Here is a 16,475-nt window from a genome sequence, read left to right as displayed (position 1 = left end):
TTCCCTCGACCATGGATGGATGGATTTCCTTTCCTTAATGTGCAAATCATCTGAGATATGAACATTGTAGGGAATAAATTCAGAAACCTTGAAAATATGATGTAGCAGAGCTAAACACATCCTAAAGGTTTACAGGTGTTTCTCAGAAAGACTCCCCAGCGCGCACACACACCCCTGACTGTACTGGTATTACTGGTGTCAGAAAATTAACACATGTTTTGGATTATTTTGTTTATAATGTGCAGTATAATTGTGTGGAGAATCTCTCTTTTTATGGTATACAGTAATGTAAGAACCTGCTGCATGCTTAGTAGTATTCCCTCAGTTATTTGTAACAACCCATTTAGGATAACTACATGTTAAAATCCCTTTTTATATATAAAAAGAGATCATGGACTGGGTTGACTGGCGATTCAGATGAGTCCTATTAACACCAGTAACCCAAAATGTTTTACTTTTCAAAATAATTCCTGTAGCTGTAATATTTTTGTTGTTGCATTCACAAAGATTTTCTATGCCACTTAAATAAAAACATCTTTTGATTGTGCAACCTGTTCAATTCAGTTCATTTTTATATAGTGAGTGCAGGCTCAGAGGGCTATAATAGGTAAAATACAATTATAGAGCTTACACATGACTAATTACATAAAGAGTTAGATTTGTGTAAAGCACACAACAGTATCTGACTTGACTTCTTAATCTTTAACAAAGCCAGACTCAGGACAGTAGCTTGTCATATTTGGGAATAAAAATTAGACACGATTGGCCAAGTCTGAATAGGTCTGGCAAGTGTTTCACAGAGGAGACCACTAAATTAATAATAATAATAAACCAGTGGTGATCTATATGATGCTCTTTCTAATCTGTTGTATAATATTACTGGGTGACATTATGAATGATAGCACTTGAGTGTTGGTGCACCTTGACTGAGTGGCATCCCGACCAGGATTAATTTGCCCTAGTTGTTGTTGGGAAGGAGTGGGGGAAGGTTGGAGGATCGCTGTATAAACTTTCTCTTTTACTGCAACAAGTGGTAATAGAGATAACAATTTTAGCACATCTTCTTAGAACACTTGGAGTTGGGCAGTTTTGCTTTGCAATCGATTCACACTGAAGTCTGAATCAAACCTCTTTCAAATCATGCACTGATAGCTTGTTCTCCCTTGTGCACTCCTGCTGGAGTTTTGTAGTATCTATTCTGTTGCATTTTTACTGAGGACAAGCAACGCCTCCAAACTGCTACAAACTGGGAACATGCATGTGGCTAGCTTAAGCTTCTTTTATTGCTTTATCAGCATTCAGCTTTATACTCTTTGTGATCACTGAGAGTTGTGTACCAAGGTCAACTCTAAAAGCAGGCTATATACTTAAGAATGGGTTTTGCTTTTCATTTCACAAATTTATTCTATGAAAGGCATTTATATCAGAAATGTAAGATTCCTACACATTTAGTATACTAAGATTTATAACTGACATATCATGCTGAAATGCAATAAAGCATTCATAGTGTGATATTTTATAAATAAATTGTTGAATTTATTTAAATCATCCATCCATCCATCTATCCATCCTCCTTCTGCTTATCCGAGGTCGGGTCGCAGGGGCAGCAGCTTGAGCAGAGATGCTCAGACTTCCCTCTCCCTGGCCACTTCTTCTAGCTCTTCCGGGAGAATCCCAAGGCGTTCCCAGGCCAGCCAAGAGACATAGTCCCTCCAGCATGTCCTGGGTCTTCCCCGGGGCCTCCTCCCGGTTAGACGTGCCCGGAACACCTCACCAGGGAGGCGTCCAGGTGGCATCCTGATCAGATGCCCGAGCCACCTCACGTGACTCCTCTCGATGCGAAGGAGCAGCGGCTCTACTCTGAGCCCCTCCCAGAGGACTGAGCTTCTCACCCTATCTTTAAGGGAAAGCCCAGACACCCTGCGGGGGAAACTCATTTCAGCCACTTGTATTCGCAATCTCGCTCTTTCAGTCACTACCCATAGCTCATGACCATAGGTGAGAATAGGAACATAGATCGACTGGTAAATTGAGAGCTTCGCCTAGCGGCTCAGCTCCTTTTTCACCATGACAGACCGATGTAGAGCCCGCATTACTGCGGATGCCACACCGATCCGCCTGTCGATCTCGCGTTCCATTCTTCCCTCACTCGTGAACAAGACCCCGAGATACTTGAACTCCTCCACTTGGGACAGGATCTCGCTACCAACCCTGAGAGGGCACTCCGAGGACCATGGTCTCGGATTTGAAGGTGCTAATTCCCATCCTAGCCGCTTCACACTCGGCTGCGAAACCGATCCAGAGAGAGCTGAAGATCACGGCCTGATGAAGCAAACAGGACAACATCATCTGCAAAAAGCAGTGACCCAATCCTGAGTCCACCAAACCGGACCCCCTCAACGCCCTGGCTGCTCCTAGAAATTCTGTCCATAAAAGTTATGAACAGAATCGGTGACAAAGGGCAGCCCTGGCGGAGTAGAACTTTCACTGGAAACGGGTTCGACTTACTGCCGGCAATGCGGACCAAGCTCTGGCACCGATCGTACAGGGACCGAAAAGCCCTTATCAGGGCGTCTGGTACCCCATACTCTTGGAGTACACCCCACTGGATTCCCCGAGGGACACGGTCGAATGCCTTTTCCAAGTCCACAAAACACATGTAGACTGGTTGGGCAAACTCCCATGCACCCTCCAGGACCCTGCTAAGGGTGTAGAGCTGGTCCACTGTTCTGCGACCAGGACGAAAACCACACTGTTCCTCCTGAATCCGAGGCTCGACTATCCGACGAACCCTCCTCTCCAGAACCCCCGAATAGACTTTTCCAGGGAGGCTGAGGCGTGTGATCCCTCAGTAGTTGGAACACACCCTCCGATCCCCTTTCTTATTTAAATAATTAGACTGTTAATTATAAATGTTAAGATTTCTATCTTTAAAAAATTTTTGAATACTTAGTGTTCAAATATTGCAGCTCACTTTACTTTCATGGAGACGGTTTCTGTGTTGCAATTTGTTATTGGAGAAGCAGGAAGAATGAAAAGGGAAGGATGGAAGCCCAGTGACTGAAGACCAGTACAATCCAGCATATCAGCAAACCGGAAACATGAGGGAATTTTAATGCGTAATGGACTTTATTTTCTTCATTTAACGATTGTGGAAAAACAGCATTATATATATTAAAAAAAAATAAAATAAAACACGTATATGTAGTAGGAATTAGGAACAATGTAACGGGATACACATGCAAAGCACAGAAAAAGGTCAAAGTAATAACTCATCCTGTATAGAACTCGCTCAATATTTGTTCAGTACAACTTTCTGCTAGGACAGTCTATGCCAAAGTCAATCGCAGTGCTCCAACTTGGCACATGTAATTAAATCCAACTCCGTGTTTGAAAATCACAGTAAAACTTTTTGCATACACTTCCAAAATTTTGTAATTTTGCTTAAGCGCATTCATGTTACTGGGCTCCCAGGTGCCATCTGCTTGTGAAGAGGGTGCAAAAACATTGAAAAAATATAGAGGGGCTTGATCTGCTGCACCTGATCAAATATTCTGTACTGAATGGTGTAGTTCTTCTATTCCAGGATGATTCACTATACACACTACCAAACTGATTCAATCAGGGTTTCATGAACACCTGGATAGTCTTGAATACATTCCATCACCTTCCAGTCATCAAATCTAAACATCATTTAACATTTATGTGAGGTTCTGGGGCACAGAATGCGCAAAGAATTTCCACCTCCTTCATCCCTCAAATAACGTTTTTCTTTTTTTGCCAAATGCTGCACTATTCCATTACACGTAGTTCAAGAATGTTATGACAACATTTTAAGAATGACTGTAGCTGTTCTGAAGACAATATGTTCTTCCTCCCCCTTACTGCATTTTGATATTGTTAAATTCTTAGTTATTCTAACAAAACAGAGAATAACTACCTTGTTATTTTTTAGATTGGCTAGTGATTCCAATTTGACCCTCTGAGAATGTTGTGTGCATACAAGGGAATTGTACCTTGTCCATGGTTGTATCCAGCCTTGCACTCAGTGTACCAGTGATAGGCTCCAGTACTTTGTTACCATAAATTTGATGTTACATGTATGTTAATCCAGCTTGCCTAAGATAAAATCATGCCTTCTAAAAGGTAAACAGAAATCTTCTTTATTCATATTTTATTCCATTTTATATTTGGCATTGTTTGCTTAGTTGATGAATTTAAAAAAATCTGTAGAATTTTTTGCATAGTTATTTCTTGTGAAAGTTTTAAGAAATTAAAGAAGTGAGATCCTTGTAAGGTTGCTTAATAAAGTGGGTCCTTGAGGATTGAAATTATGTTCACTTTTCCTTCCCTCCCTCTCCCCCATTCTTCTTTGTCTTATTTCAGTTTATTTTTATAATTTTGGATGGAAGGACTATGGAGTGGCCTCTCTCACCACTATTCTTGACATGGTGAAAGTAATGTCCTTTGCAATTCAAGAGGGGAAAATGGCAATTCACTGTCATGCAGGGTTAGGCAGAACAGGTAAGATAACTTCTAAAATTGTTTATTGTAGGAACTTGATGTGAACACACTGGGAAAACGATATTTGAAAAAAATTCTTTGTAGTGTTCAGCCTTAAATATGTTAAAAATTTCTAAAACCAAAAACATGATCACACAAAAGGTTTTGATTGATTGTTAATAGAATCTGATCTAATCGAAAATGATCTTTCTAAACAATATACTAATTTAAGTGTTTTCTCATTTTTTTCTTAGCACACTACTCTTAAGGCATGTGTAATTACAACCTTACTAATTTACTTTTTTTAATGCCATTTCATCTGCATTTTATACAGCATTCTTCAAATACAGCACAATCTAATCAAGAGCATCTTAGCCAGAAAAACATCTTTTTTTTTTTTTTTTTTTTGTTTGTTTGTTTTTTTTGTAAATTTATAAAACATACATTCAGCAAGGAGTGCTATGTTTTGTTATCATAAAAATAATAATAATAATAAGCCTTGGGAAATCTTGATAGCAGAACCAAATTTTGCTTGTATATGTACATGCTTCAGCCCACTCAGCACCTTCTTGACTTCTTGCTATGGCTTTACCGGATGCACAGGCATTTTTCTCTCCAGGTCTTGGGATTGAGTTGGAGAGTCTTCCTTGGGGAATGTAACCTGGATATGCACTGTATGTACTGTACATGGCTGTTAGTATGGCAAGATGATTTTATTAGCATCAACAATTTAAACAGACCAGAGATAAAGCGGGTTGTAGAGATATTATAGAAATTATTAACCGAAGCAACAGTTGATACTGGACATTGACATTCTAAAATGAAGACACTTTATTGCAAAATGGGTTTTAACATGAGATTAAAAATGTTATATGTGCCTTCAGAAATATTTGTGAATTCCTTTCTGTGATTCCCCAGTGATTATTGTAATCTTTTGACACATACAGCTATCAGCCACAATGTTAAAACCACCTGCCTAATATTGTGTAAGTTCTCCTCATGCAGCCAAAAACAACTTTGACCCATGGAGACATGGAACTCCACAAGACCTCTGATAGTTTCCTGTAATATCTGGCACCAATACGTTAACAGCGGATCCTTTAAGTCCTGTAAGTTGCGAGGCGAGAGGTGGGACCTCCATGGATTGAAGTTGTTTTTCCAGCACATCCTAGAGATACTCGATCAGCTTGAGATCTAGAGAATGTGGAGGCCAAGTTAACAGCTAGAACTCTTTGTCATGTTCCTGACCAACTATTGCATTGTGGTAGGGTGTATTATTCTGCTGAAAGAGGCCACTGCCATCAGGGAATACTATTGCCACGATGGGGTGTACATGGTCTGCAGCAATCTTTAGATATGTAGTACACATCAAATTAACATACATATGAATGCTTGGATTCAAGGTTTCCCAGCAGAACATTGACCAGAGCATCACACTTCCTCTGCAGGCTTGCCTTCTTCTCATAGTGCATCCTGCTGCCATCTCTTCCCCAGGTAAATGACACACATGCCTGGTTGTCCACATGATCTAAAAGGAAACGTGATTCATTAGACCGGGTCACCTATTTCATTGCTCCACTATCCAGTTCTGACACTCACCTGCGATTTTGGTAGTGGACAGGTGTTGGCTTGGGCACTCTGACTAGTTTGCATCTACGCAGCCCCTTACACAGTAGGCTGTGATTCATTGTGGGTTCTGACACCATTTTTATTATTATTATTAATAATATTATAATAATAATATTATTATAATAATAATACATTTTATTTATATAGCACCTTTCCTATGATCAAGGGGAACCACCTTTCTCTGATGGCCAACATTTTCAGCAGTTGTCCTACAGTAGCCCTTCCATGAATCAAACCAGATGGGCTAGCCTTCACTCCACATTTATATCACTGAGCCTTGGACATCCATGACCCCGTCACTGTTTCTTCATTTGTCCTTCCTTGGACAACTTTTGGTACGTACTATTCATTGCATACCTTTTTTGGAAATTCTCTGGACCAGTCGCCCTGCAATCACAATTTGGCCATTATCAAAGTCGCTTAGATCCTTACGCTTTCCTGTTTTTCCTGCTTCAAACACTTCATCTTCAAGAACTGTGTGTTCAATTGCTGTCTAATATACCTCCCACTCCCTCTTGATTGGTGCCATTTTAACTAATCAACGCTATTCCCTTAACACATCAATGGTTTTAACGCTGTGACAGATTAGAGTATTTGGGGAAAAATAACTTTTTTTACTGTTTCTTTAGTTTCATATCATTAGTACTAGGGTGTTGTACCTTGTTAGCCATTATGAATGTAGAGAAAAGCCAAGCAAAATGACACCTTTTATTGGATAACTAAAAAGATTACAATATTCAAGTGTTCGAGGCAACTCAGGCCCCTTCTTCAGGCAAGATGTAATGCCTGAAGAAGGGGCCTGGTTGCCTCGAAAGCTTGCATATTGTAATCTTTTTAGTTATCCAATAAAAGGTGTCATTTTCCTTGGCTTTTCGTTTCATATCATGAAATCAGTCATTTACTACGAGTATCATTTCATTGTTGTTAACTCTTTTTGGATTCTCATCACCATCTCAAACCATGTCAGACTTTAAGATGAAAGCCATGCTCACCTTTGTGTTTCTAACACCACTGAGGGGGGGCGAAGGGAGCTTTCTGTTTTGCAGTTGCCAGTGATAGGCATCTTCACTTCCTTTGTCAAAAACAAATAAAAAATGCTTCATCCAGGAATAACTCCAGTGCTGTAGATGCCTGTTCAGTTGGTTGATCTAGTATGAGATCATCAACAGCTTGTCTAGCATCTCCCCTGAGACACATTACATTGGGATGTCCTTTTACATTTATTTATATGAGAAGCAAATATGTGTAGCAGAGTGATATCTTCTTATTCTTTCAGCTGCCCCTGTTAGGGGTTACCACAGCAGATCATCTTTTTCCATATCTTCCTATCCTCTGCATCTTACTCTGTGACACCCAGCACCTGCATGTCCTCTCTTACCACATCCATAAACCTCCTCTTAGGCCTTCTCTTTTCCTCTTACCCAAGAGCTCTATCCTTAACATCCTTCTCCCAATTTACTCAAGATCTCTACTCTGCACATGTTTAAACCAATACAATCTCGCCTCGCTAACTTTGTCTCCCAACCGTCCAACTTGAGCTGACCCTCTAATGTACTCATTCCTAATCCTGTCCATCCTCGTCACACCCAGTACAAATCTTAGCATCTTTAACCTTGCTACCTCCAGCTCTGTCTCCTGCTATCTAGATTGATATAATTCATAATATTTAAGAGACTGAATAAATCTTGTAAAGGAATATTTAAGTCTGTAGACTCATCTGATCTTTTTCACTAATGCTCGACAATAACAGCTGTATTAAAAAAAAAAAAAAAAAAAAATATATATATATATATATATTATATATATATATATATATATACATACACATACATACAGTATATATATATATATATATATATATATATATATATATATATATATATAATATGTGTGTGTGTGTATATATGTATATATATATATATATAATATATATACTATATATATATATATAATATATATATATCTATACTAATAAAAGGCAAAGCCCTCACTGACTGACTGACTGACTCATCACTAATTCTCCAACTTCCCGTGTAGGTAGAAGTCTGAAATTTGGCAGGGTCATTCCTTACAGCTTACTTACAAAAGTTAGGCAGGTTTTATTTCGAAATTCTACACATAATGGTCATAACTGGAACCTGTTTGACTGACTCACTCATCACTAATTCTCCAACTTCCCGTGTAGGTAGAAGTCTGAAATTTGGCAGGCTCATTCCTTACAGCTTACTTACAAAAATTAGGCAGGTTTTATTTCGAAATTCTACGCGTAATGGTCATAACTGGAACCTGTTTGACTGACTCATTCATCACTAATTCTCCAACTTCCCGTGTAGGTAGAAGGCTGAAATTTGGCAGGCTCATTCCTTACAGCTTACTTACAAAAGTTAGGCAGGTTTCATTTTGAAATTCTACGTGTAATGGTCATAACTGGAACCTGTTTTTTGTCCATATACTCTAATGGAGGAGGCGGAGTCACGTATCGCGTCATCACGTATTACGCCTCCTACGTAATCACGTGAACTGAAAACGAGGAAGAGATTTACAGCACAAGTCAAACGCGGGAACGAAGGTAAATGACGTTAATTGTTGACTGTCTTTTAATACTGTGTACTTGTTGAGTGTCTTTTAATACTGTGTAAGCATACATATTAACACATGTGCAATTAAACGTGTGCATTTACGGGGTGATTTCTCAGGCTTAAAAGCTCGCCTTTTATTAAAAAGGTAAATGCAAACTCTTTTCATTCTGAAGGGCACAAACCACGTTAGATTTCAGCCGTTAAACGCGCAAAAATGTCAGTACACCAGATAAATAAGCGCAACATATTATCAGTTGTATTGTATGCTTACAATACATATAGAAATGTGTTAATCGTTAACTAATATTATGGGATGGTGTTTTTCGACTCGCGCTTTGATTTAAACGATTGCATGTCTTGGTGGGTTTGCGTAGCTTATTGTCAATATCTTTACAGCTCTTTTTAAGACTTAATTTAAAAAGGTTTTCTTTTCTTCTTAATAAAAATTTAAAAGCAGTACTTCGCCGGTGCGAAGCGCTCACTTCACTCCCTTACGGGAATCGAACCTCGGACGTCAGCGCTAGAGGCTAAGCCCCTAAAATTGCGCCACGGCGTGTGGTTCGTTTATTTGACAGCATGTAGATCGGGGGTAATTACATTCACGGCATTCGTAGTCTGATTCACAATCTGATTGTATGGGTGGTTACCTACCAGGTAACGCTTATGGTTAGCCAGCAAGTCATCTCGAAGTGATCACTCGAGTGAACGCAGCTTCACAAAAAAACAGATCCTTAACAAACTGTTATTGGTATATTTTCCCTCAATTTTAAAAGGTTTTATTTTCTTCTTAATAAAAATTTAAAAGCAGTACTTCGCTGGTGCGAAGCGCGGGGATTGGAGCGACTGACGCATACAGACATATTCATGAGTGCAGGTACTTCGGAAAGAAAGCACCGTGTAAACCTAAACTTTAAATTAAGTTCATAGACCTACAAAAGTTTGCCATTGATTTGAGGCAAGATTGCTTTTCTCATGTACAACTATACGTTGCATTCTTAACAGTAAGCTTGCACAGCTTGGTCATATTACAACCTGAGTGCTGAACTGACAATGTCGTATACAAACAGAACTATAACAATCGTAATAAAAAAACAAAAAAAAAAAGCGAAGAACCCTTGGTTTTAATAAAAAGGCTCTTTCCTTGGCGAAGCAAGGAAAAAGGAAGACCTTATATGGCGTTCGTTTATAAAACAGCGGAAAAGCTGTGTTAAGGCTGCTTCACAAAAAAACAGATCCTTAACAAATTGCTATTGGGATATTTTCCCTCAATTTAAAAAGCTTTTCTTCTTCATAAAAATTTAAAAGCAGTACTTCGCGGGGATTTATATATATATATATATATATATATATATATATATATATATTATATATATATATATGTATATATGTATATATATATGTATATATATATATATATATATATATATGTATATATGTATATATATATATATATATATATATGTATATATGTATATATATATATATATATATATATATATATATATATATATATATATATATATATATATATATATATATATATATATATATATATATGTAAGCTTATAAGTACTGCCTTACTTCTCTTTAAGAAAGGAAGATGTAATGATACTTGATTTAAACGATTCCATGTCTTGGTGGGTTTGCGTACCTTATTGTCAATATCTTTACACCTGTTTTTAAGACTTATTGACTGAAACGGGCTTTCACGAAAAAAGTTAGGGCTTTGCTACAGGATACACCCTCCACAACTTAAGCAAGTAAAAATAAAAGTGTATATTTCTGTTTTATTTAAACCTTTTAAGTTTGTATGCATAGCCCCATTTGGCTGTTTTAGTTTTTTTTTTTTTCTACAGTAATATTTAATCTCCTTAACCCTATAACGCCGAGCGCGACGTTTTCGTAACATTTAATTAAAACGTATCTGGTACAGAAATTCTAAAGCTTTTGGAGCCGACGACGATGTCAACGAAATCGGCGCACTTTACTATTACAAATGCATACCGCTAGTCAGGCATTTTAGCGGCCAAATGCTTGAATAGTGGCACATGTTTCGACCGATTGTGCGTGTGTGGTTAGGTGCTCGTTGGCGTTCAGTGCATTTTACGATAATTTTCAATCTAGTGAAGTTTTAGTGTTGATATTTTTTGTATATGTTCATAAAACTGTAGTTTTTATGTCAAAGGTGTAATACTCATAAAAAACATTATATTTATTATATATTTCCGCTTTTTCAAAACGTAACGAATTCGTTACGTTCGTCTTTTGATTCGACGGTGACAAAAATTACCACAGCATGGATTGTGGTTTGTTTTATGGAAAACGGCGAATTTATGACCTAGATGGAAGCGGTACAGACTCAGACAAGGAACCAGATGCTAATACGGATGACACTGGTAAATAAAATGTGTATTATATTTAAAAATTTTGATTTTACAATATACAATTTGGGCAGCACGGTGGCACAGTGGGTAGCGCTGCTGCCTTGCAGTTGGGAGACCTGGGTTTGCTTCTCAGGTCCTCCCTGCGTGGAGTTTGCATGTTCTCCTCGTGTCTGCTTGGGTTTCCTCCCACAGTCCAAAGACATGCAGGTTAGATGCATTGGCAATTCTAAATTGTCCCTAGTGTGTGCCCTGCGGTGGGCTGGCACCCTGGCCGGGGTTTGTTTCCTGCCTTGTGCCCTGTGTTGACTGGGATTGGCTCCAGCAGACCCCCGTGATCCTGTGTTCAGATTCAGCGGGTTGGAAAATGGATGGATGGATATAAAATTTTAATTATATTGCTATTCAAACTATTTTGATAACAATATTTATTTTTTCCCATGATAGGAAGTGAATATGCGCCCGATTATTTTGATTTGGATGAATTAGAAGACCTCGTAGTTAGTAATGATAATACTAGTGAAGATGAGTTAGAAACTTCAGTTGTTGAAGTTGAAGAATCAATTCCAATAACTACAAGTTCAAAGCCATCTACATCAAGAAATTTCCAATCAAAAAGAATTCCTCTTTGGCGGCACATTTCTGGAGACGGTACAGCTAGACCTATGCCTGAATGGTTAGGACAAATAGATTCTTCTGGGGTAATAAAACGTCCTGTTGAATATTTTAGACATTTTTTCTCGAAGGATATCATTACTCATATTGTCGACCAATCAAATCTTTATGCAATCCAGCAAAATCCCAATAAACCTCTTGCACTGAGTAGCCAGGAACTTGAGCAATTTTTGGGTACACTGCTTGCTATGTCTATGGTGAAGCTCTCAAATTCACGTTTATATTGGAAGAGCAAACTAAACTGTCCTATTGTATCGGAAGTGATAAGTAGAGATAAATGGGAAGAAATAAAGTCCAAGATTCACTTCAATGATAATTCACAAATTCCCTTACCTAATGAGAAAACAGATAAATTATTCAAGATCCGGCCTTTGATAGACCATTTACAAAAAAAGTTTCGGGAAATACCAATGCCCCAAATGCTATGCGTGGATGAACAGATAGTTCCATTCAAAGGTAGATCAAGCATGAAACAATATATACCCAGCAAACCACACAAGTGGGGATACAAATTGTTTGTTCTTTGCGATGACAAAGGCATCATGTATGATTTTTTCATATATTCAGAGAAAATTGAACCGGTATTAGGAGAACCCGACTTGGGAGCTAGTTCAAATGTAGTACTGAAATTGGCCCAATCAATTCCTGTTGGATTGAACCATTTATTATATTTTGATAACTGGTTTACGTCACTTCCTTTGATGACAACTTTAGCAAAGAAAAAAATATTTAGCTTGGGAACTGTTAGAATCAATCGTTTGCCTGGCATCAAACTAATCAAGGACAAAGATTTGATGAAAAGAGGCAAAGGGTCCCATCAAGAAGTGACTGCTCTAGTTGAAGATACTGAAGTACGTGTAGTGAAATGGGCAGATAATAGAGTTGTAAACCTTATGTCAACTTTTGCCTCGGCAGAACCAAAGGCCAACTGTAAGCGATATGACAAAAAGACAAAACAAACCATCACAATCGATTGCCCCGCTATTGTGAAAACCTACAATCAGTTTATGGGAGGTGTTGATTTGATGGACTCGCTAATTGCACTGTACAGAATTCACATCAGATTGAAAAAATATTATCACAAATTATTTTTTCATTTTATAGATGTGACTGTTGTGAACTCTTGGCTACTTTATCGTAGAGACTGTGAGAGCCTTCAGTTACCAAAAAAAAAGATCCAAAGTCTGCAAGAGTTCAAAATGAGCATCACCGAAGCTCTTCTTCTTGAAGAAAAAAGTAATAGACCAACAAAAAGAGGCAGACCTTCTACTAGTTCTACTGATGTTGAGTTTGCTAACAAAAAGAGAAGAGGTCCTGCCACCAAAAGTATCCCTGGAAGTGATATCCGTTTGGATGGTCTTCACCATTACCCTGAGGTCACAAACAGAGGAAGATGCAAAAATGTAAATTGCAAGAGTGCACCAGTATTTTTCTGCAGCAAATGCAAAGTTCATCTTTGTATCACAAAAGAAAAAAATTGTTTTGTTCAATTTCACACTAACTAAAATTATAAACAAATACATTTTGTATTATACAGTAATCCCTCACCTATCGCGGGGGTTACGTTCCAGAGCCCCCCCGCGATAGGTGAAATCCGCGAAGTAGCGACCTATATTTATTTTATTATTTATACATATTTTAAGGCTTTATAAACCCTTCCCACACTCATATAAACCTTTCTCACTCTCTTGTTAACCTTTCCCACACTCTTATAAACACTTCCTATGCTCTTAAACACTTTCTACATTCTTAAACACCTCAGACCAACACTGCACACTGCCTGCACGCAGCGATCAGACGTCAATGTGTCTGCACTCGCTTTGTGAAGGGGGGCAGCTGAACTCACGCTGAGCAGAAATGGACTTTGTGCTGCTTCTGCCAAAATGCCTGCTTGTCGCTCTGCTCGAGGAGTGTGTGTGTGTGTGGGTGTGTGAGAGCTGAACGCACCTTCGCTCAAACCCCCCCTCCCCGGAAGCGCAGTTCGCATTGTCAAGGGGGTGGGGAGCTGAATGAACGCTAAGGAGAAGTGGACTTTGTGCTGGGTTTGTGCTGCTTGTCGCTCTGCGTGTCAATAATTTAAAAGCCTGTACAATCAGGCTTTTAGGTGTACATCACCAATTTTCCTGTCTCACTGTCTTGTCTTGCGTGAAGTTAAAATGTTTTATAATAGTGAGATGTTACTCATATCCTTAGCCCGACATCCACATATCATATGTGTTAACAAAGTGTGTTTTATAAGTTTACATGTGTTTAAAGCATGTGGGATGGGTATTTTAAGGCTTAAACTAAAAAAATGTTTATTTATATGGTCTTTCTATATCACGGATTTTCTCCTGTTGCTGATGGGTCTGGAACATAACTTCCGCGATAGGCGGGCAATCACTTGTATTTAAAAATCCGCGAAGTCGTGAATCCGCGAAAAGTGAACCGCGAAGTAGCGAGGGATTACTGTACTTTATAAATAAAATAAGCTTTCAGTTTGTTTTTTTTATTTAATAATAAAATAAGATGAAAAATAATATAGAAATGAAGGTGCATTTTTTATTCTTGTATTATAGATCCATGGACGAATGTGACAATTTGGTTACATTTAAAAAACATTGCAAATTTTATATTTTTTTAATATATTTTGGTTGTTTTATATATTGATAACTATGAAAGTAAAGAATAAAAACAAAAAAAAATTTTTTTCCTCTGTAGCAGTTAAGCGTGTCGTCCACCTCTCGAACCCTCAGGTACCACTCTTCGGACCAGGTGAAAGTATAATAATAACTCTTTTTATTATAATACAGTGCACCAAGCACTCTCCTCACCACACTACTCATACACAAATAAACTCTTTCTCAATACAATACCCCTCCTCTCCCAGACACGTCGCCACCCTACCTCCCAGCTCAGTTCAGTGTTCTGGGCTTCCCAGAGTTCCTTTATAGCCCCTGACCCGGAAGTGGCTCCAAGCCAAACCCACAAGTCTGTTTTCCTTCCGGGTCAGGGCAAAGTCCTTTTCTTCATCCCGGGAGCACATCGCTTCTTCCAGTCACGTGACTGGGATGCACTCCCGGGTTATAGGGCATGCCAGAGCCCACTAGCCCCCCTACAGCGACTCCTGGCGGCCCCCAGGGTATCCAGCAGGGCTGTGTCAAAACACTACAAAGTCCATGAGGCCCTGCTGGAACTCGGGGCACAAATATGCTGTCCGGAGGGCTCCTCCTAGCAGCCTGGGGGTGACGACCGGAGTCCATAGCCGGTCGCCTGTCACAGTCCCTCCCCCTTAGCGACGAGCAGTGGGGCGGAGCGTCGATTCCCGCGAGGGACGTCCTCCTCCAGGAGGGCGCGGGATCCGGGCCATGGTTCCGTTGTCTAGACCCCCCGGCGAACCTTGGGGGGACGGTGTATCTGCTGTTCCACCGCTCCCCTGTCCTCCGGGGACAACTACGCCATACGTGGCCCGGTTGCCGGCAGTTGTAGCACCGCCGACGTCCTCCTGGTGGCCTCTCTTCCCGAGACCTGAAGCACCTCGGGAATTCTGTCAGCTCCACCCTGTCCTCCGCCAAGGAGGGGTTAACAGCCGCTTTGCTGCTCTTTGCCCTATCCTTTTCCCTGTTAGGAGACCCGCATTTCTGTGTGGGGATCTCCTGCTTTCTCTGGGGCTTGTGCACAACGTGAGGCTCTCTATGGGAAAGAGAGAGCCTCTTTGCTGTTTGCACGCCCGTTGTCCTATGTAAACTCAGAGGCGGCGTCATTAGTACCGTATCGCTCCGGGTAACAGCACTATTCAGCTGTCTCGGGACGATCGGTGCTTCCCCCGCCTCATCATTAACCAACGGCAACCCCCTTATCACGCGGATCGGGCTTTTAACGTCCGCCTTAGTCCCGAGCAGCGTCTGATACCGCTGCTCCAGTTCTAACGGACAATTACCCAACCACTCCGTCATGGTGCCACACTCTACTGTCGGAGACACAGCGCTTTGGCAACCGCAACTTATTAAACGCGGTGCCGATTCACACTGCGTCCCCTTATTATATACGGTACAGAGAGCACCTACCTGCACCGCCGCATTAATCGAGGCCGGGGCTTCACGGCCTAACCGCCGAAGGCACGTCATCAGTCCCTTCAACGGCGCTTCGGCTGCAGCTCCCAGCTCCTCCACACGCTCCTTCACCTCCTGTAGTCCCTGGAAGAAAGCGTAAAGGGGCGCGAGACATTTCTCGAGCTCCTGCAAGTTTATTAAGTTATTTGTCTCGGCCGGCAGTAAGGCTATTTCCTTATTTTGGTCACCTGCCGACCGGGAACCAATGAGCACGTCCACTCCTGGCACGTGCTCTGCTGATGAGCGCAAGGGCTTCTGGGACTTGGAGTCTTTAGAGGAACAGGTAGCCTCCTGCGACTGGCTGCGGTCTGCCTTTTTAATTTTGCCGGCAGACACTACAGTCACGTCCCGTCCCTCTTTATTAATTAATGGCGCCGCTTCGCTCGCTGCCCCCTTCCCCTTCAGGGAGCTCAGACGCGTCGGGGAAGACGTATCCTCACCTAAGGAACCGAGGAGGTCTTTCCCATCCCGGCATCCATCGCGCGAGGTCACGTGGACGGTATCGGCGTATGGGCTTCCCCTCTGCGGTTTCCCAGACTGGCTCGCCGTCTTCTTGTCGCGGCCATCTTGCTTGGGTCTGAGGCAGGCATGCTCGCTGTCCGCTTTGTGCAGGCAGG

The 16,475-nt window shown here is 40.5% G+C and overlaps 2 protein-coding genes across 5 annotated transcripts in view; one reads left to right on the top strand and one right to left on the bottom strand.

The window, feature by feature from the left end:
• The window catches only part of fbln2 (fibulin 2), an 890,980-nt gene that overhangs the window by 33,702 nt on the left and 840,803 nt on the right, over positions 1-16,475 (bottom strand). The gene's annotated exons all lie outside the window — the stretch shown is intronic.
• Positions 1-16,475, top strand: part of ptpdc1a (protein tyrosine phosphatase domain containing 1a) — a 193,484-nt gene that overhangs the window by 87,639 nt on the left and 89,370 nt on the right. For all 3 annotated transcript variants that reach the window (XM_028824639.2, XM_051921443.1, XM_051921444.1), the window contains one exon: positions 4,387-4,524. In XM_028824639.2, coding sequence (XP_028680472.2) covers positions 4,387-4,524 — 138 coding nt within the window. The remainder of the gene's footprint in view (positions 1-4,386; positions 4,525-16,475) is intronic.

This window comes from Erpetoichthys calabaricus, chromosome 18 (assembly GCF_900747795.2).
Source record: "Erpetoichthys calabaricus chromosome 18, fErpCal1.3, whole genome shotgun sequence".
Classification (NCBI taxonomy): domain Eukaryota; kingdom Metazoa; phylum Chordata; class Cladistia; order Polypteriformes; family Polypteridae; genus Erpetoichthys; species Erpetoichthys calabaricus.
Note: the sequence above shows the minus strand (reverse complement) of the source record. Positions and strands in the feature narration are given on the sequence as shown.